Below are 20,487 nucleotides of genomic sequence, written 5' to 3'. Positions count from 1 at the left end.
TGTCTCCTGCTGACAGAGCTAACGCCGCTTGTGGGACTGGAAGTATTTTGTCTGCAGAAGTGCCGACAAAATACCGACAGAGCGTTTACACACGCTGGCTTTTAGCGACAAGGCTGTGTTGGCACAGCCTTGTCGCTAAAAGCTGCGTAGTGTAGACAGGCCCTCAGCGACACAGACTCCAAGGGCAGCGTAGACATGCCGCCAGGGCCCGGCTACCCGACAGCTGCTACATTAGCACAATACCCCGCTGCAGGTGTGCCACTAAAGTACCATAAACCTTTGTTCAGTCATTGTGAGCACCTCAGTCTGAGGCTTCACAGAGATGCTGTGAAAGTGCAGGGGCACTTGCTCCGTGAATATTATTGAAGGTGGGCTTTCTGGAAAAAGCTGGGACTAGGCTCAGAGTGCTAATGTTTGTATTGAGTGTGTATGCAAATTAGTGAAGGAAACAGCTTGCTCTGTCTTCAGTGCTGGCATATGTAAGCGCTATCAAATTGTGGTAGCGAAACCAAAAATGAGTGTGAATCAGGGGAGGAGGGGAATCTAACCTAAATGGAAAAGGACACTCAATTCAATAGCCACTGGGAGATTTAAAATACTTCCTTCTGATTAACAGGAAGAAGGTGAAAGAACCAGAGGAGGTTGAAACAGCTGTACTAGTGAAAGAACCACCCATCCTGGTGTGTCCCCCACCACGCAGTAGGAAGTACCTTCCCCCAGAGGATCTCCAGAGTCGTCTTGAGTCTCATGTCAGGGAAATTTTTGGACCCTCACTCTCTGAGGACTGGCAAAAGGCTTCACTAAAAGAAAGCAAGTTAAAGTATCACCTGCTGGCACAATTGGCTGCAGAACTAGGCCATGCGGTCCCCAATTCACAACTCCACCAGATGTGCACTGCTGGGGATGTCTTAGCTTTCTACAGCACACAGGTCAAAGATGCCTCAAAATTTGATGAGCTATGCACTGCAGAGCTGCCCTCAAACCTAAAGATTATGTGGGAATACTGAGTCATGCCAGAGAAGAGGGATGACTTCTGGGATGATGTCTAGGTGAGATTCATCATGGTGATGGTCTACGCATCATATACTCCATTGGGAGTTCATTTAAATATCTTCAGATTTAAAGGACACTGCTTACTGCTTCAAAAAAAAACAAAAAACCATGCTTTTGTTATGATGCGTCAGTGACAGCGTGGTCAGTAAAGAGAACAACGTTTGTATCCCCTCTATTCCAGGCCATGCTCCTTATTTAAGGGTACATACAACTGTAAAAACAAACAAAACTAGCATCGAGTTTCAGAGCCTGTGTCAACTGACTCTGGCTTATACTAGGAGGCTCAGACTCAGAGCTGTAGGTCTCTTTTGCTGTGTAGACGTACCCTACAAGTAATAGAGATTGAGGATAAACAGAGATTGAGGATCCTTGCACCACTGTAAACTTCATTACTGGAATCTGTATTGCATAATGCGGCTTTGTGACCTTGCATATATATGATGTAGAGAGAGACTGATACTGAGGGAATCTGTCAGACTTATTCATGTGTGCTGGAGCTAGCAGATTGTGGAGGAGGGGTGGGGAAAAAGTCACCCTCTCCTTTTCTCCAGTGTATCTTGTAACAGTCAGCCTTCTCTGGATGGGGTGGAAATGTAGGTCCTATCAGCAATAGTACAATCAAAAGCAATTCCAGATGCACAGTCTGTAAATCCATTAGATGTTGGGTGTTTAGATTACAAATTGGCTGCTCTTGAAGAAACTGCTATGTGGATGTACCAAAACAAACTGAACTGGTTGCTTTTAGACAATGAGCTCCAGCCTAACTCAAAACAACCATGGTCTTAAGTAAACATTTTCAGGTATCACCAAGATTCAGTATCGCTATTACATTTCCTAGTTAAGGACTCCCACCATATGCTAGGAAACTGAGTTCTGGTCCCCTCAGCAGTTGCTTATTACAGTGTTCACTCTATTCAGAAGTTTTCCTTACCACACAGCGTAAGTGCATCTCCAATAGTTAGTCCGCAAGAGTAGATGGTGGTGATTTGATATACATACCCATCAACGATGTATGAAACAAAAATAGAAACATTTTGTAAGGAGATGTAAAATAAATGACAAGGTGTGGAAATGTACTGGTGTTGATTATGTGTGACTTCTGTCTTTCACAGACAAGTTTAAATGCAAGAGTGGTCATCTGTGGGTATGTGTGAGCGTGGGTCTGGGGGAGGATGAATGTATCTACACCATCACACATGGTGAGCCTGGGTGGATCCCTTTGGGTAGGAGGCATTTACAGTAACTTGTATTAACAGATAATGCAGCATTGTGGAGCAGGCATAGAACTGCTTGGATTGTATTGCTCAGCAGACCTTTTCATCATCTACATGTGGCACTCCTGCTCTAGGATTTATTTTTACTTGAGTGCAAACATAGGTTGTGTCAGTTTTGAAGTACAGTGAGCAGCTTTCCTTTTCAATTGCGGATTCCTATTACAAAGGTTATTTTGCTGCTTTAATCAACAAATTTCATAGCCATCACTTTATCACAATTCCCAAAAAGTTACTAGGGAACTCATACTCCCAAGTGCCTCTTCCCTTCCCAGTCCAGAGGAGTTCTAGCTTTGCCTCACAGCGATTCTTTTAATTGTTTTGGATGACGCTTTAGTAGAAACAGTGCTACTTCTGGTAGCTATGTATATGGGTGGGCTGGGAGAGGTGTGTAGAAGTTAACTCACCATAGGTGCATCCCTTTGTGACTGGGCATGGCATAACAGGCTCTCCTCCTCTAGCACCTTATGCTGACAATCACTCTGGTTCTTGCACTGGTCTCCCTCTTCTTGTACCTCCACTCTCTAGTCGGGTCACATTTAGTCTTGCCCCTTCTAGGATAATAGGAAGTCTAACAAACAAATGTGTGATCCCTCCAGCCAGTCTGCCACTATCAATTCAGAGCCCAGTAGTCCATTCACTGTTTTCTCAGGGTATCCAGTAGTCCATGTCACCTTAGAGGCTTCACACCACCTTATCAGGTGAACCCAGGCCTGCCTTCTACACTGGGTTCTAATCCAGGGACCCTAGGGCAGGCAGTCAAGGTTCACTTCACCAGACTCATTGCTGCTATCCTTCCTACAAAGCCTTTCCCTGGGCTTTCTCCTCACAGTGCAAGAGCCTTCTCATTCCCTCCAAGCCTCTTCACTGCCTGCCCTAGGGAAAATGATTGCAGAGTTTCTCCCTATAGCCCCTTCTGTTCCAAACTTCCTCTGTTTATAGCACCACCCAGCTCCTTCCCAGCTCGGCTTCATCATTAATTAGGCCTGGCCCACCTCCAGGTCCCACTAAGGTCCACGTTAACCCTTTCTGAGCCAGGACAGGGTATACACTGCATCACATTTAGAAGAGTTGACTCAGCACAAGCACACTTCTGGAGATACCCATGTCATACTACAAGTTAGGAATTGTAAACGCATCATAGAAGATTAGAGTTGGAAGAGATCTCAGGAGGTCATCTAGACCAACCCTTTGCTCAAACAAGGACCAACCCCAACTAAACTATCCTCACCTAAACTATGAAAGATCTTCATTTGTAATGCAAATACCTTTCATATCAGCACCTAGCATAGTGTGTGTAAATAGAGGCAATGTAGCAAACCCAAAATATATAAATCTGTCCATAATTGTGGGAGGCAGGAAATGGTTGAGGGCTGATTCATAGATTCCAAGGCTAGAAGGGAGCATTGTGATCATCTACTCTGACTCCTCTATAACACAGGCCATAGAACTCCCTCAGAATAAGTTCTATAGCTCCAATAAGATGAAGAAACCACAGAGGCATTGTTGGGTCCTTAATAACTCTGTTTACTAACTACAGTCTTAGCTATATACAGCCTGCTGCACTAGCAGCATCTAAAACACAGAACATGGTGAGTGTTTCTAAACAATTTACATAAGAACGGCCATACTGGGTTAAACCAAAGGTCCATCTAGCCCAGTATCCTGTCTTCTGACAGTGGTCAATGCCAGGTGCCCCAGAGGGAATGAACAGAACAGGTAATCAAGTGATCCATCCCCTGTCACCCATTCCCAGCTTCTGGCAAACAGAGGCTAGGGACACCATCCCTGTCCATCCTGGCTAATAGCCATTGATGGACCTATCCTCCATGAATGTATCTAGTTCTTTTTTGAACCCTGTTACAGTCTTGGCCTTCACAAAATCCTCTGGCAAGGAGTTCCACAGGTTGACTCTGCATTGTGTGAAAAAAAATACTTCCTTTTGTTTGTTTTAAACCTGCTGCCTATTAAATTTACACTATTTCTGTGTAATAAAGATGTTCTAAATACTGGAGTCTTGTTAGTGGTTTCTGGTGAGTCAAGTTTGCAAGTACCTTGCAAAAAGGATTGGAATGGAGAATGACCAAATCCTATAGGGTTTCTCATATATTTATGGAGTGCCCTAATTTCAAGGAGCCCAAAGTACATAATAAACTATGTATCTATAAGAATGGCTTCACTGTTGCAATTGAGCCATAGGGGAGGTGAAAGGGAGCAGGCAGGTGGCATGTGTGGAATAGCAGGTGTAGGAGAAGTGACGACAAAAAGATAGGTTTCAGAGTAACAGCCGTGTTAGTCTGTATTCGCAAAAAGAAAAGGAGTACTTGTGGCACCTTAGAGACTAACCAATTTATTTGACCATAAGCTTTCGTGGGTTTTTCTCACCCCGCCCCCCCAACACACACACAAACTCACTCTCCTGCTGGTAATAGTTCATCCAAATTGACCACTCTCCTTACAATGTGTATGATAATCAAGGTGGGCCATTTCCAGCATAAATCCAAGTTTAACCAGAACGTCGGGGGGGGGGGGGTTGTAGGAAAAAACAAGGGGAAATAGGCTACCTTGCATAATGACTTAGCCACTCCCAGTCTCTATTTAAGCCTAAATTAATAGTATCCAATTTGCAAATGAATTCAAATTTCCTTTTGACAAAAATTTCCTTTTGACTAACTTTGAATTTCCTTTTGACAAAAAGATACCCGCCCAAAGTCAAAATTTCACAGAAAGCACTGGGGATCTTTAATGTTTATACTAAGTGACAGAACCTGGTTTTTGAACCAAGTTACCTGAGGGTCTTTGTCCTAAAGATCCATGGATGGTAAACTGTATGGAGTTCAATGATCTACCTCGGCAGAATCAGGGCTGGCCCTAGACCAAATGGCGCCATAGGCAAGGAGTGTCTTCAGCGCCCCCTCCCTCCATTTGTTAAACTTTTGAATACCTTATTTTTTATTGCATTTGTAGCCCATTTCATGACTTTGATGCATGTCTTGCATGCATGATTGATCCCTGTGATATAAGATGATAAATTTGATATAAGATGCTATAAGATGATAAATTTACACTAGGATCTGTAAATCTGTATTTATTCATGCCATATATAAGCAAATAAAAAAATTAGTTTCCTCTAAGCTTATGGAAACTTTTTAATTGTAAGAATAACTGATATGTACTAACATCAAGAAATTAAACTGTGCACCAACATTGTATGGACCACTATTAAATAGTGTTACACTAGGTGACAGCCTTAGAATGTTAACCCTCGTCCGTTAGTTCAGAAAGTCATTTTTCTCGCCTTTTCCCCGCAAAATGAAGCACAGCATCAGAGAGATCTAAAGACTGGCCAATTCATTTCCTCTAAGCTTACAGAAACATTCCAGGAGGTTAGTGAAACATGAATCCATGTATGGACCACCTGAAATATTTTCCTTCAAACATTCTGTTTTCCCTTTTGTCGCTAACAACAAAAACAGCACCCCAGGCCAGGCACCCCCCAAGCCCGGCACCCTGGGTCACCTGCCCCTAAATCCAGCCCTTGACAGGATGACGGACTGAGTTGACTCTTTTGAAATCTGAACATTTGTTTTGAGGGAGTTGAAATATTTCAAACCTAATATTTGCCCACTATGTTATCCCTTCTGGACGGATGGAGAGAAGCACACATGCACTCTTTTTGATGTTCAGCTAACATGGTCAAAGGTGCCAATATAATAGGTAGATAACTGCTGGTCTTTTCTGAACAGCTGGAAAAATATTTTTGGGGATTTTTTTTTTTTAAATTTCAATTGGATGTTATTTAAATTACAAGTTTTTCTTTTGTTTAAAAAAATCTGTTTAAAATGAGATCTGAATTTAATATAAAATAGAGTAAGGCCAAAATTTACTATAATCTCTTAAAACATTTAAATTAAAATATGCTGAATCCATGAGCCTCTATCAAGAATTTTGAGCTAAAGGCTGCTTTTCTATATAATGAAAGAATCAGGGGGCAAATATCTAACTTTTATGGTCAAGCTTTATAAATATGGCACAATAGGTTATGTCCTGTATTAAGGACTTGATCCTGTGGGGGACCCAGGGACTTTGCTAAAAATGCAAGAGACTGGCAAAGTCATCACAAGCCTCGGGACTTGGCCTCAATACCATCATGTGTCTCTCAGGTGCCTCCCCTGAGCCCAGTGGCGTGGTCTAATACTCCTACTTTCTAACTTCTCCCTACCTGAGCTCTGATGGACTCAGTTCTCAAATTATGAATACTCATGACTCCATATATCAGTTTCTAAAATACTAAAAATGCACAATAGGCATCTGAAAATACTAAGCTACATAATGACTTAAATAAATGTATGATAATCAAGGTGGGCCATTTCCAGCACAAATCCAGGTTTTCTCACCCCCCCTCCCTTTTTTTTTTTCCAAAAACCACACACACAAACTCACTCTCCTGCTGGTAATAGCTTATCCAAAGTGACCACTCTCCCTACAATGCGCATGATAATCAAGGTGGGCCATTTCCGCACAAATCCAGGTTTTCTCACCCCCCACCTCCATACACACACAAACTCACTCTCCTGCTGGTAATAGTTCATCCAAAGTGACCACTCTCCCTACAATGTGCATGATAATCAAGGTGGGCCATTTCCAGCACAAATCCAGGTTTTCTGACCCCCCCCCCCAAAAGCGGGGGGTGAGAAAACCTGGATTTGTGCTGGAAATGGCCCACCTTGATTATCATACACATTGTAAAGAGAGTGGTCACTTTGGATGGGCTATTACCAGCAGGAGAGTGAGTTTGTGTGTGTGTGTGGGGGGGGGGTGCGGAGGGTGAGAAAACCTGGATTTGTGCTGGAAATGGCCCAACTTGATTATCATACACATTGTAAGGAGAGTGATCACTTTAGATAAGCTATTACCAGCAGGAGAGTGGAGTGGGAGGAGGTATTGTTTCATGGTCTCTGTGTATATAATGTCTTCTGTAGTTTCCACAGTATGCATCCGACGAAGTGAGCTGTAGCTCACGAAAGCTCATGCTCCAATAAATTGGTTAGTCTCTAATGTGCCACAAGTACTCCTTTTCTTTTTACAAATGGAACAGTTGATTCAAATCATTGATTTAACTCAAGGCTTTCCGCTCAGTGATTTACCTGGTTGATTTAAGTCACTCCACCCTGCTTGTGAAGCACTCTCTTGGCAGTGCTGAATCAAATTAAACCAGTTTTAGCGGCAATCTGAATGGTGATGTTCCATCCACAGAGCACACAAAAGAGACTCAGGGTGACTTACATCCAGGCAGCAAGGAAAGGGTTACAGAGCTCACCTCTCCAATCCGCTTCCTAGTGCTTTTCCTTGGCCTTGCCCTGAAATCCTCCTCCTCTTTTCTGATGAAGTGGGTTTCAGCCCACGAAAGTTTATGCCCAAATAAATTTGCTAGTCTCTAAGGTGCCACAAGGACTCCTCTTGTTTTTGCTGATACAGACTAACATGGCTACCACTCTGATACCTCCTCTCTCTCTCCTGACTCTTCCTTCTCACAGGAGGGGACAGGACAGGAAGATCAGGGAGGGAAAAGGGGACGGCTTAGGAAAGAGATGCGGAGGGAAGGAGACAAGAGACAGGCTGGGAGCCTGGGAAGAAAGGGGAGGAGATTGAATCTATTGGTCTGGCCAGCCTCTCCCCTTTTAACGAGCAGTCGTTTACTGCATAATCCAGCCAAACTAAGATTTCTCGGGGCAAAGGTCTTCCTCTCAATGGTGTTTTCACAGTAGCCCTGCAGGAAGCTATGGGTAAACTGACTGGGGCTGATTTGCAATGAGACAGGATCGGACTTGGGAACAGAGGAGTCAGGCTTGTGAAGCCTAGAGGGCGCAGGTAAGAACTGGCCTCAAAGGCTTGTGCAAAACTGCTGAGCACTGGGGTGCTAAGGGCTAGATGTTAAAAGCTACGTGCCCACCTCAAACTGCAGCCAGGCACTTAGGTGCTTTTGAGAAGCTCACTGGGTGCCTAACTCCCCTTGATTTCAGTGATATTTGCATCTTCAGGTGGCTAAATATGTGTAAAAATCTGTTCTTAAATTTGCAGGAGGCTAATCTCCCTTTGTTGCATCTCAAGCCAGGAGAGGGGAAGAGAAAGGAGGTGAAAGACACTGCGACAGGAGCTTATTGTGATTGGTGAGAGAGGTAGTCTTGTGAACCTGTAGGGACTGAGGGTAGGTGTGTGAGCCTCTGTGGAATCAGCAATGTACTCAGGGAATGTCTTTGTGAGTGTGTCTGTTAGGAAATAATTAAGGGAGAATGTCCTGTGTATAACCAAGGGGTCATTAGGTAAGGGCAAAGTCCCACATTCCCAAAACAAGTGGCCTCACGCATACCAAGAATAGATTTAGGAGTCAGGGCAGCTTGGAAGTAGTACTGGCTCTGATCCTGACTTGTTGTGTGGCTTTAGGCATGTCACGTGAGTGCTCTGTGCGGGAAATGTAAGTCACACTGTAGAACTGGACATACTGATTTTTTTCCTATATGTGGATTTGGAAAATGAGCAATTGTTTCTAACACGTGGCCGTGCATTCTGGCAGAGGATGCCCTGGAGGATGAACACACAAAGATGGTGCTTTGGAACCAGCACCTCTAGTACTAAAGTGAACAGCTCTACAGAAATAGTTCTCTGTCTTGCAGGAGTGCTGAGGCTAACTGTGTCACAGATGCTCGCATGAATGCTTGTCAAATGCTTTGAGGTCCTGGCATGGAAGGTGCTACTGAAGTACAAAACATTACCACTATTTCTGCCCAGAGAGCTGTACTTCATACCCAGCTCTCACTGTCGAGGGGCCCTCAATAACTAATACAATAGAAAAAGCAGAGACAACCAGTTGACACAAATAAAGTTGAGCACTTTGGGCACCAAATAAGTGCCTTAGCCGATACAGGCTTTCATAGGATCACTCTGCTTAGTTCTGGAAAATAATCAGCTCTCAAACCTTTCCTCTAAGGCCCCATAATTCAGAAACCCTCAGTTTCAGCTAAAGATGAGCCTGGCCTCTAACTCCCTCTGTTTTAGGTATTTACAGAGCACCAGTCCCTGAATTATCTGGGGTGCTGTAACATACTGAAAGAAAAGAGGAACAAGTTTCAAACAAAAGTTGGCTCTACTCAGTGGGATCTCAGCATGTTCTTCCTCAAACCCGGAGAAATGTGGTCCTTGTACCTCTAGCACATTGCTATTTACATCTTAACTGGGTGTGGAGGTTGCAGTAAAAACTATTCCAAGCAGGGAACTAGCAGACGAGCCCCTTGTTCTGTGATCAGCAATCCCTGTGGCATCCAGAAATCCTAAGCCCCACAATCAATTGAGCTGTTCGATGGTTTTTTCACGAGTTTCTCTGAACCGTGAGCTCCACTCAGACCTTTGATTCAGTGATACCTTGGTGACTGCCGCTGAAACCTCCTAGTGCACCACATAGCCACATGCACAAATGCTGCTCACGGTGCACAAGTGTTCACGCCATTGTGATTGCATTTGCTGTGAGCAAGACGAAGTATTACCAGGCAATGGGCTGGATGGCCTGACTTAATAGGAATCTTCCATGCCTGCCTACCTCCTATTTCAGCACACTGTAGTTTAACCGTTTGGTATTCCTTTCATCTCTACTTGTTTCCCAGGTACCTGAGGGCTACCGGCAGCCCCTGCTTTAGCAATGATCAGGCTCACAGTCACCCCGAAGATAGCCCTTGCTGATGAACCACTGAAAATCCAGGTCTCTGGCTTGCCCCCCTCCCAGCTGGTGACCCTCCAAGCCTCTCTGACCGATGAGAAAGGGGTGCTCTTCTGCTCCAAAGCATTCTACTGGTCAGATAAGGCTGGTGAGGTGGACCTGGAGCGGGCTGCTGCCACTGGAGGGGATTACACTGGTGTGCAGCCCATGGGTCTGTTTCAGTTCCTGAAGCCGGAAAAGCTGTTCCATAGGCTGATGAAGCGGGATGTGATGCAGAGTCCCTTCCGGGTCCGCCTGGACGTGTTCAACTCATATCACATGCTTTCCTCACCCCACAATCAGCCTGCAGCCAGCCAGACTGTGGAGCGGTGGTACGTGGCACCTGGAGTACAACGGGTCCAGATCAGGGGCAGCAGAGTCCGTGGAGCCCTCTTCCTCCCTCCAGGTGAGAGAATCCCCGTCTCCTTGGTTCTAGAACTGGGTGAATGAGTCCTAAATAAGGTCTTGATTCAGCAAAGCTTACTTTTTCTGTTCACGAATGGTTTGCCAACTGATTGCAATCTTCTCCAATGTATTTGTTTGCCAGATAATTTCTGTGACTAATTCCTGGCCTAAAGATTGTCCCCAGCAGTTTGTCATGGGTGTAAAAAATCTCAGCTGCGTTGGTTAGTTATGATTGGATCAATGGGTCACGTGGTGGTGATTTTGCTTTATGACTGGATGAGCATGACTTTCAGGATTCGGTTTCCATTGAGAATACTCAGATTGATGAGTTCTGACTTACTCTCAGTGACGCTCTTCCAGCATTGGCTTGCCATTTGCTGTTTCCACAAACATTCCTGCGAGTAAAACGCAAACACAAACACACACAGAGCAAAGCACATTCATTCAAAAAAATTCATTCATGAGTATTCAAATTTTCCTTGCTTTTTTCACCCAATTCCATTCCTTTCTGGTATCTCTATCTTCTCTTTTCTGTCCTCCACCTCCTTCTCATCTGCCTCGTCTTTCTACGTAAGGTATAAGCCCCAATTCTTGTGAACAGCCAGGCAGAGCTTTCTTCATCTTAGTAACCGAGCTCTCTGTGTACAAACTGGAGATCCCAAGGCGGTTACACTGTTCACGTGGAAAAACAACGATCTGTTTGCACATGCCTATCTGTGTGTGTGAATGTGTGGTGAGCAGAGGGATGGGGTGGTTGTAAAGTGCACAGTCATCCAGCTGTATGAGGGGGCTCTGTAAAGGGTCATTATTCATTTTGTGGTCTAAAATTAGAAATAGGTCTATAGGCTATTCCTGGAGCCCAGGAATCCAGTTAAGGCTCTTCTCTTTCAAAGGTCTATCTTCAAACATTTCAGGTGGGCAAGTCCTTTCCACATAACTAGAGAAATCAAGTTCAGACTCTTCCTCAGTGGTTTCCCCAATTTCCACTTCTGCACAGCCCCATCCCTCCCTAGGGTGTATAACCAGCTGAGAGGGTTAATCTACTTTCTAGACTGTAGCCTCTTTGGGGCAGGGACAGTTTCTAACGATGTGTTTGGGGCTTTGTCTAGTACCTAGTGTGGGAGTGTATTGACAAGATGAGGTATTGTTATCACATCACTTAGTTGGCTCTGTTGGACCGATTGCTTTGTTTACTTTAAATGCAAATATACTTTCATTGTCTCTGGCTTACAAAGCTTGACCCAGGACTGGCAAATCCAGGTACCTTTGTCTAGCACAATCCTGGTTATCAGCCCGACTTGGATTGCTTGGTCTAAACATGTTTTGGTAACACATTTCCAGCATACTGATATAGCTCTACACGTTAACCATACATACATCATGCAGTGATATCCATGACCAGTACGTCACCAGTTTTCATAGGATGCCTTACAACACACTGGTTAGATAACTATTCTGACAACTTTGTGTTGTTGGTAGCACATATGTCAGACTTGCTGAGATTTATTTTTACATATCACTGTGCACCCTGTGCCAGTCAGGATAAAAGGGCTCTTCGGGTCACACCATCTTGGCTGGGCTCCACGTCACAGCAGTTGTGGGGCTGTTGTCCTAGGGTTCTAGTCGATTCATCTGAAAGTAGAAAGGCAGATACCAGAATTCTGCTCTGCTCCCAGGAGTGGGCTATGAGAGGTAAGAATGGGAAAGGCTGGGTTCAGTGGCGCTGTTAGCTAGTGACAACAATTCCAGTTCTAGCCATTTTGACACTGAATCGTGTTCTCATCGTGCAAGTCGTGTTCTCGTCCATCCTCCCTGTTGAAGGAAAGGCCCAGGTAGGGACCATCGAATTGTGGAAATAAATGCGTGGTTGCACAGGTGGTGTTTGAGAGAGGGCTTTGAATTCTTCGACCATGGGATGCTGTTCCAGGAAGAAGGATTGGTACGAAGAGATGGGATCCACCTAACAAAGAGAGGGAAGAGCATCTTCGCAGGCAGGCTTGCTAACCTAGTGAGAAGGGCTTTAAACTAGGTTCGCTGCGGGATGAGACCTAAGCCCAGAGGTAACTGGGGAAGTGGGATTCCGGGAGGGAATAAAAGGAGGAGGGTGCGAGGGGGAGGGCCTCCTCATCTCCACTGAGAAAGTAGGGCAATCGGCTAGCTATCTTAGGTGCCTGTACACGAACGCAAGAAGCCTGGGAAACAAGCAGGAAGAACTGGAAGTCCTGGAACAGTCAAGGAACTATGATGTGATTGGAATAACAGAGACTTGGTGGGGTAACTCACATGACTGGAGCACTGTCATGGATGGGTATAAACTGTTCAGGAAGGACAGGCGGGGGAGAAAGGGTGGAGGAGTTGCACTGTAAGTAAGAGAGCAGTATGATTGCTCAGAGCTCCAGTATGAAACTGGAGAAAATCCTGTTGAGAGTCTTTGGGTTAAGTTTAGAGGTGGAGCAACGTGGTGGGCATCTGCTATAGACCACCAAACCAGGAGAATGAGGTAGATGAGGCTTTATTTGAACAACTAACAGAAGTTTCCACATCACAGACCCCGGTTCTCATGGGGGACTTCAATCACCCTGACATCTGCTGGGAGAGCAATACAGCAGTGCCCAGACCATCCAGGAAGTTTTTGGAGAGTACTGGGGACAACTTCCTGACGCAAGTGCTGGAGGAACCAACCAGGGGCCATGCTCCTCTTGACCTGCTGCTCACAAAAAGGGAAGAATTGGTAGGGGAAGTAGAAGTGGGTGGCAACCTGGGCAGCAGTGACCATGAAATGATTGAGTTCAAGATCCTGACAAAAGGAAGGAAGGAGAGCAGCAGAATACAGACCCTGGACTTCAGAAAAGCAGACTTTCACTCCCTCAGGGAATTGATGGGCAGAATCCCCTGAGAGCCTAATATGAGGGGGAAAGGAGCCCAGGAGAGCTGGCTATATTTTAAAGAAGCCTTATTGAGGGCAGAAAGAATAGCAAATGTGGCAGGCAACCAGCTTGGTTTAACAGAGAAATCTTTGGTGAGCTTAAACACAAAAAAGGAAGTTTACAAGAAGTGGAAACGTGGACAGATGACTAGGGAGGAGAATATAAATATTGCTTAAGTATGCAGGGGTGTAATCAGGAAGGCCAAAACACAATTGGAGTTGCAGCTAGGAAGGGATGTGAAGGGTAACAAGAAGGGTTTCTACAGGTATGTTAGCAACAAGAAGGTGGTCAGGGAAAGTGTGGGACCCTCACTGAATGGGGGAGGCAACCTAGTGACAGATGATGTGAAAAAAGCTGAAGTACTCAATCCTTTTTTTGCCTCGGTCTTCACAGACAAGGTCAGCTCCCAGACTGCTGCACTGGGCAGCACAGAATGGGGAGGAAGTGAGTAACCCTCACTGGTGAAAGGACAGATTAAGGACTATTTAGAAAAGCTGGACATGCACAATCCATGCATCCGGATCTAATGCATCCGAGGGTGCTGAGGGACTTGGCTGATGTGATTGCAGGGCCATTGGCCATTATCTTTGAAAACTCGTGCGATGGGGGAGGTCCTGGATGATTGGAAAAAGGCAAATATAGTGCCCATCTTTAAAAAAGGGAAGAAGGAGAATCCAGGGAACTACAGACCGGTGAGCCTCATCTCAGTCCCTGGAAAAATCATGGAGCAGGTGCTCAAGGAATTCATTTTGAAGCACTTGGAGGAGAGGAAGGTTATCAGGAACAGTCAACTTGGATTCACCAAGGGCAAGTCATGGCTGATCAACCTGATAGCCTTCTATGATGAGATAAGTAGCTCCGTGAATATGGGGAAAGCGGTGAACATGATATAACTTGACTTTAGCAAATACCGTCTCCCACAGTATTCTTGCCAGCAAGTTAAAGAAGTATGGATTGGATGAATGGACTATAAGATGGATAGAAACCTGGCTAGATCGTCAGGCTCAACGGGTAGTGATCAACGGCTCAATGTCTAGTTGGCAGCCGGTATCAAGCGGAGTGACCCAGGGGTCGGTCCTGGGGCCGGTTTTGTTCAAAACCTTCATTAATGATCTGGATGACGGGATGGATTGCACCCTCAGCAAATTCGCAGATGACACTAAGCTGTGGGGAGATGTAGATATGCTAGAGGTTAGGGATAGGGTCCAGAGTGACCTAAACAAATTGGAGGATTGGGCCAAAAGAAATCTGATGAGGTTCAACAAGGACAAGTGCAGAGTCCTGCACTTAGGACGGAAGAATCCCATGCACTGGTACAGGCTGTGGACTGACTGGCAGTTCTGCAGAAAAGGACCTGGGGATTACAGTGGATGACTCATATTCAGCTTCTCAACAGTGTGCCCTTGTTACCAAGATGGCTAACAGCATATTGGCCTGCTTTAGTAGGAGCATTGCCAGCAGATCGAGGGAAGTGATTATTCCCTTCTATTTGGCACTGGTGAGGCCACATTTGGAGTATTGTGTCCAGTTTTGGACTCCCACTACAGAAAGGATGTGGACAAATTGGAGAGAGTCCAGCAGAGGGCAAGGCAAATGATTAGGGGGCTGGGGTACATGACTTATTGAGGAGAGGCTGAAGGAACTGGGCTCATTTAGTCTGCAGAAGAGAAGAGTGAGAGGGGATTTGATAGCAGCCTTCAACTGCCTGAAGGGGGGTTCTAAAGGGGATGGAGCTAGTCTGTTCCCAGTGATGGCAGATGACAGAACAAGGAGAAATGGTCTCAAGTTGCAGTCAGGGAGGTCTAGGTTGGATATTAGGAAACACTATTTCACTAGGAGGGTGGTCAAGCACTGGAAAGGGTTACCTAGGGAGGTGGTGGAATATCCATCCTTAGAGGTTTTTAAGGCCTGGCTTGACAAAGCCCTGGCTGGGATGATTTAGTTGGTGTTGGTCCTGCTTTGAGCAGGGGATTAGACCAGATGGCCTCCTGAGGTCTCTTCCAACCCCAATCTTCTATGATTCTGTGAGTCTATGCTTTCCTTTCCTTGTTCATGTCTCTGGTTTTCACTCATTTTCTCTTCCTTGTTCTCCTCAGGGGAAGGTCCTTTTCCAGGGCTGATTGACATGTTTGGTGGTGTGGGTGGACTCACTGAATTCCGAGCCAGCCTCCTTGCCAGTCGTGGCTTTGCTGCACTGGCCTTAGCTTACTTTGCGTATGAAGACCTGCCCAGGTGTCTAGATGTGGTGGATCTGGAATATTTTGAGGAAGCTGCCAACATACTCTTGGGACATCCAAAGGTATTTTCTGCTCACAGATAAGTTCTATATCGTTTCTCCCTAATGCAACCACTGCTGAAGAAAGCCAACAAACCTCCATAGGGTGTAGCTTGTGTGTCTAAGGATATAAGTACCCTGCAAAAAACAGTGTTTTCTTAACTTGGGTTAGCTGACCCAGGTTAGAAGAGCAATGAGGACACAGCAATGTGGCTTTTAACTCAGGTTAGCAACTCGAGTTCACCCCCATTCTCCCATATAATCTTTAACTTGAGCTACTAACTTGAGTCGAAAGCTGAATTGCTGTGTCGTCACTGCTATTTTAACCCAAGTTAGTTAATGTTGGTTAGCTAAGCTGAGTTAAAAACACACCATTTTTTTGCAGTGTAGACATATCTTGAATTACTGCCTGAGCCATATTGCAACTCCCTGCAATCCCCTCCATGAACGGGGTATTCTTCCCCGCTGTCACACCTCCTGGGGAAGACAAAGATGACCAACTGCAAGTTTTATTCTCCTCCTGTTGAGTTTGCTCAGAGCTGCTCCAGACTTCAAATTATCTTTGGCCTTCTGACTAGATCTCAGTCTTCTCTGCTCCACAGAATGGGTCCTGTTGGGTCTGTAGGAAAACTAGCTCTGCGTTCAAAGAGGAACATGTCCGATCATTTTGAGTCTCACTGAGCGTTAGGCACTATAACTTGTTATTGAGCAAGGCAATAGGGTCGAGACACCAGGGTTTTTATTGAACATTTTTTTTGGGGGGGGGGGGGGGAATGCAATGGGATTTCGATGGGGATGGACGAGACGGAACCTCATCGAAACTTCTTCCGAAGGATGACACGTCTAGTGGTGCAACCCCATTCTCTTCGCTCATATTGCTCAGCAGGGTTAACATCACGAGGTCAAGCCCCTGCCTGCTATCTCAAATGTCTACCCAGCTATCAACAAGCATGTATGGAATCAAAGTTGGGTTTTTTTTTAAAAAAGCAGAGCTGGTGATGGTGGTGGTAGGGAGACAGAGAGAGAATTTCCAAGGTAATTGTGACAGCCACATTTAAACTGGAAAATATGGGAAGTGGATACATAGTTCTGGAGATGGAGATAGCAAGATGGACATTTGCCGTTAATACTTACAACTGCACATTTAATTTAATTGCACAACTGCACGTAGCAAGCTGAATATTTACATACATCTAACTGGCCATGTGCAAATACAGTCCGCATTTGCAGCCTTGGTGTTTGCCTTGCATAATTTAAGGTGCAATGGTGAATATCCATCTTTCAGACTTATGTCAGTTGGATGCTTATGTTATCTTGACCTACTAGTGAAGGTCCAGATATCTTCGTGATGGCCACACTAAATATGCTTAGATAAGACTGTCACTGTTGTGCCACTTGATCAGAGAACAGGAATCATTAAAAGGCAGAATAAACACACAAAGGCTGGACATTAGTTTAATGTTTAATGTATTTCTTTATGGTGTGTTTTCAGGTGGGAGGGGCAGGAGTTGGTGTAGTTGCAATCTGCAAAGGCGCTGAGATTGCACTGGCGATGGCAACCTTCCTACCACAGATCACAGCCGCAGTTTGCATTAACGGGACCAGTGCCATTCACGGGACTGCGCTGCACTACCGTGATCTCCACATCAGCCCAATACCTTACAGACCTGAGTGTGTGCGGCTCACACCCGCGGGGCTGCTCTCTCTCTCCAGTGTCTTTGGGGACACTCAAGCGGAGGCAAATCAAGGTAGCATCATCCCTGTTGAAAAGGCTCAGGGTCAGATCCTCCTCGTCGTGGGAGAGAGCGACCAGAACTATGACAGCAAAGCATATGCTGAGGAAGTGATGGAGAGGATGAGGAGACATGGGCGAAAGAACTGCACCCTGCTGTCTTATCCAGGCGCTGGGCACCTGATAGAGCCCCCGGGGTCCCCGTTCTGCCACAGCTCAAGGAGCCCCTTTTTCGTCTTTCCCGTGATGTGGGGAGGTGAAGCTCAACCCCACGCCGCAGCACAGGAACATTTTTGGAGAGAGATCCAAAAATTCCTTTGGCACCACCTGTGCCCAACAGGAAACAGCAAGCTCTGAAAACAGGGATGTAGCCGTGTTGGTCCCAGGATATTAGGGAGACAAGGTGGGTGAGGTGATATGTTTTACTGGCCCAACTTCTGTTGGTGAGGTGATATGTTTTAGTGGCCCAACTTCTGTTGGTGAGACAGACTAGGTTTCACGCCACACAGAGCTCTTCTTCAGGTCTGGGAAAGGTACTCCCAGTGACACAGCAGGGGGTAACAGATTGTTTTTAGCGTAAGTAGTTAGCGTCTATACACATGCACTCTACCTTGAATAGTCCCTTAGAATATGTGCTAACTACATATGTGAAACAATGGTTCCATCTTCTAGTCAGCTGGGATACTCGGAGATCCTTTCCCAGACATGAAGAAGAGCTCTGTGGAAGCTCGTCTCTCTCACCAACAGAAGTTGGTCCAATAAAAGATATTACCTCACCCAACTTGTCTCTCTAATAACCTGCACAGGACGGTTCTTAAAAAAAGTCTCCCTTCATCCATGCCAGGGAATCAATGGTAGAACTATTCTCACTGATCTGGTTTCAGCTGTAGTGGGGTAGAACCTGTAAGAGGCAGACCTGCACACTTTGGATCTACCTCACCCAGCTGACAGAAACACGGTTCTTTCTCATCTCCTTTCTATTGGTGTTTGAAAATGGCTGAGCTGCTATTGCAGAGAGCAGATTTCACTGGGCTTTGGCTCAAGGCCCAAGTGTGGAAACCTGAGACCTATCAGTAGTTCCATCGGGGGTTGCTCAGGAACCCTAAGACCAATCCCATGTCTACATTCTGCCACTCCCAAGGCAAAAAGTAGATTCCCAAGACAATAGCAAGCCAGAAGAATCACGTATAAGGCAAGACACAAAGAACCATCCCAGCATTTCTTCAAAAAACAAATGACAGAACCCTGGATGCAAGTTTTTTTGTGATTTTTTTTTTCCATCGGTTTTGGGAAAAAAATATACAAAAAAGCCAAGAAGCACCAACTTGGAAGAGTCAGGTAAACATTCCAGTGAAAGTACAGAGAGAGGCTCTATTCCTTAAAAGGGCTATACATCAGTTATCACCATGCTAGAAAAACGAGAGGCAGGAAAACCTGAAGAACAAATAAAAGCCACAAAGTGAAACTATTGCTCTGGTTCTGTTTGTTGTAAAGAGGGTCCCCTTAGTTTATTTCTAACAATACTGTGCAAACTGTAGAAGAGCAGGTTTGTTAAAAACTCTGGACAATATGATTTACAAAAAGTGCAGACTCAGCTATTATGGCCTGTGCTGTTTATTCTTATGGCTCATTGGAGGCTCGGAATGAAACAGCATGCTAGACCCCATGGAGATCATCAGGGCCAAATTGACCTCTTGGTCACACCAGTCCAAATCCCAAGTAACTCCCTTGACTTTAGTGATTTTGCTTTTCATTTGCACCAGTGTAACAAAGGACACCGATTAAGTGCAAGGTTCATGTTAGGACACTATAATGCAGTTATGAAACATGGACACTCCCACCTAAGAAAAATCTGGGGCAAATCCACAGTAATGCCCTCAAGCCCATATGGCCCTATTTCTGCCCTTAAATGTGCACACCTTACCTCAAGCAGGAGTTGTGTGCGTATATCCGAGGGTGGAACTGGGCCCTGCACCAATGCTATTGTCAATTGGAGTACCGTGGGTCGTCGTTGCAGAATAGTCGAGCATTTTTTAAAGTGACCAACTTATTCTCACAAAAATCAATTACAAACACTGACCCTATTATTTTAGTTATTTTCTAAGAACTAGCACAATCTTCCTCCTGCCCCAGCTCAATCAGGCCCTGATACAGCAAGATTCTAAAGCCCTTCCTAACTTCAAGCACATGAGTTGTCCCATCAGTTTCAATTGGATTATTCCCATACTTAAAGATAAGTACATGCTTAAGTAACTTGTTGAATCAGAGCCTGAGGGTGTATTATTTGTCAGTACCCTTTGGGCTAGATTCCTGATCTCAGCCAAATCTGAAGTATCTTTATGCAGCTAATACAGATTTACACTAAGATTCCTGAGGTCAGAATCTGTCCCTTTGTTTGAAGTGTTTCCTATGATAACAAAAGGTAAAAGTGAATTATTATAATTATTTTATTTCAATGTATATAAAACAAAAAAGGAAAAGTCTGTGTACAAATATCACATAACAACATCAACAAGTCCATAGATGTAGTTCCTCAGTGCACACTTTAAACAAGAAAAGAGGTTGGGTTCTTTTTGTTTGTTTGTGTTTTGTTTTTAAATTCTGGCATAAATATATTAAAGCTGACAAAAAAATCCGGGCAAGCTACATCACTTCCTCATACAAAAAATGTACAAAACATCAGCCTCTAACTAGACATAACATAATACTGGTTGTCACTGTTGGACATTTAGTAACTGTGTGTCTTGGAGCATTGTACTGAAGGGTAATAAAAAATAACTTCTCTTGCCATCTTCCAGCTCAGGTTACTTCAGTCATAGAGGCAGAGTGATTCTACAGAGAGGAAAATGCAAACACAGGAAAGCTTTCAATACAGTTTGATTAGGGTGTCGAGATATTTGAAAGGGAGGGGAAGAATCTGTATACTGACTCATCGGGAAATAGTCCCTCAATCTCTAAGAGCTTAAAAAGAAAAGATCACAGCAGACGGATCATTGCTGATTCTTAACCCGGGCCAAGATTTCCAAGAGAAACTAGTGATTTTGGGTGCCTAACTTGGGACACCTTAAAGGGGC

General features: G+C 44.9%; 3 protein-coding genes across 10 annotated transcripts in view; 2 read left to right on the top strand and 1 right to left on the bottom strand.

The window, feature by feature from the left end:
- MRPL50 (mitochondrial ribosomal protein L50) overlaps positions 1 to 2,129 on the top strand; it is a 3,207-nt gene extending 1,078 nt beyond the window's left edge. Inside the window, exon 2 of the mRNA XM_073345703.2 lies at positions 617 to 2,129. Coding sequence (XP_073201804.1) covers positions 617 to 1,007 — 391 coding nt within the window. The 3' untranslated portion in view covers positions 1,008 to 2,129. The remainder of the gene's footprint in view (positions 1 to 616) is intronic.
- BAAT (bile acid-CoA:amino acid N-acyltransferase) overlaps positions 1 to 20,487 on the top strand; it is a 21,514-nt gene extending 1,027 nt beyond the window's left edge. Inside the window, exons 1-5 of one of the 5 annotated variants that reach the window (XM_073345691.2) lie at positions 7,812 to 8,195; positions 8,406 to 8,494; positions 9,983 to 10,480; positions 15,503 to 15,705; positions 17,174 to 20,487. In XM_073345691.2, the coding sequence (XP_073201792.1) occupies positions 10,018 to 10,480; positions 15,503 to 15,705; positions 17,174 to 17,770 (1,263 nt within the window). In that variant the 5' untranslated portion in view covers positions 7,812 to 8,195; positions 8,406 to 8,494; positions 9,983 to 10,017 and the 3' untranslated portion in view covers positions 17,771 to 20,487. Of the gene's footprint in view, positions 1 to 7,811; positions 8,196 to 8,405; positions 8,533 to 9,982; positions 10,481 to 15,502; positions 15,706 to 17,173 lie in introns of those variants that run through there. The other 4 variants (XM_073345692.2, XM_073345693.2, XM_073345694.2 and 1 more) reach the window with 4 other exon arrangements.
- PLPPR1 (phospholipid phosphatase related 1) overlaps positions 18,664 to 20,487 on the bottom strand; it is a 179,906-nt gene continuing 178,082 nt past the window's right edge. For all 4 annotated transcript variants that reach the window (XM_073345698.2, XM_073345701.2, XM_073345697.2 and 1 more), the window contains one exon: positions 18,664 to 20,245. In XM_073345698.2, the coding sequence (XP_073201799.1) occupies positions 20,213 to 20,245 (33 nt within the window). In that variant the 3' untranslated portion in view covers positions 18,664 to 20,212. The remainder of the gene's footprint in view (positions 20,246 to 20,487) is intronic.

Source organism: Lepidochelys kempii, chromosome 5 (genome assembly GCF_965140285.1).
Source record: "Lepidochelys kempii isolate rLepKem1 chromosome 5, rLepKem1.hap1, whole genome shotgun sequence".
NCBI lineage: Eukaryota > Metazoa > Chordata > Testudines > Cheloniidae > Lepidochelys > Lepidochelys kempii.
The sequence above is the reverse complement of the archived record's forward strand: the minus strand, read 5'-3'. Positions and strand labels throughout refer to the sequence as shown.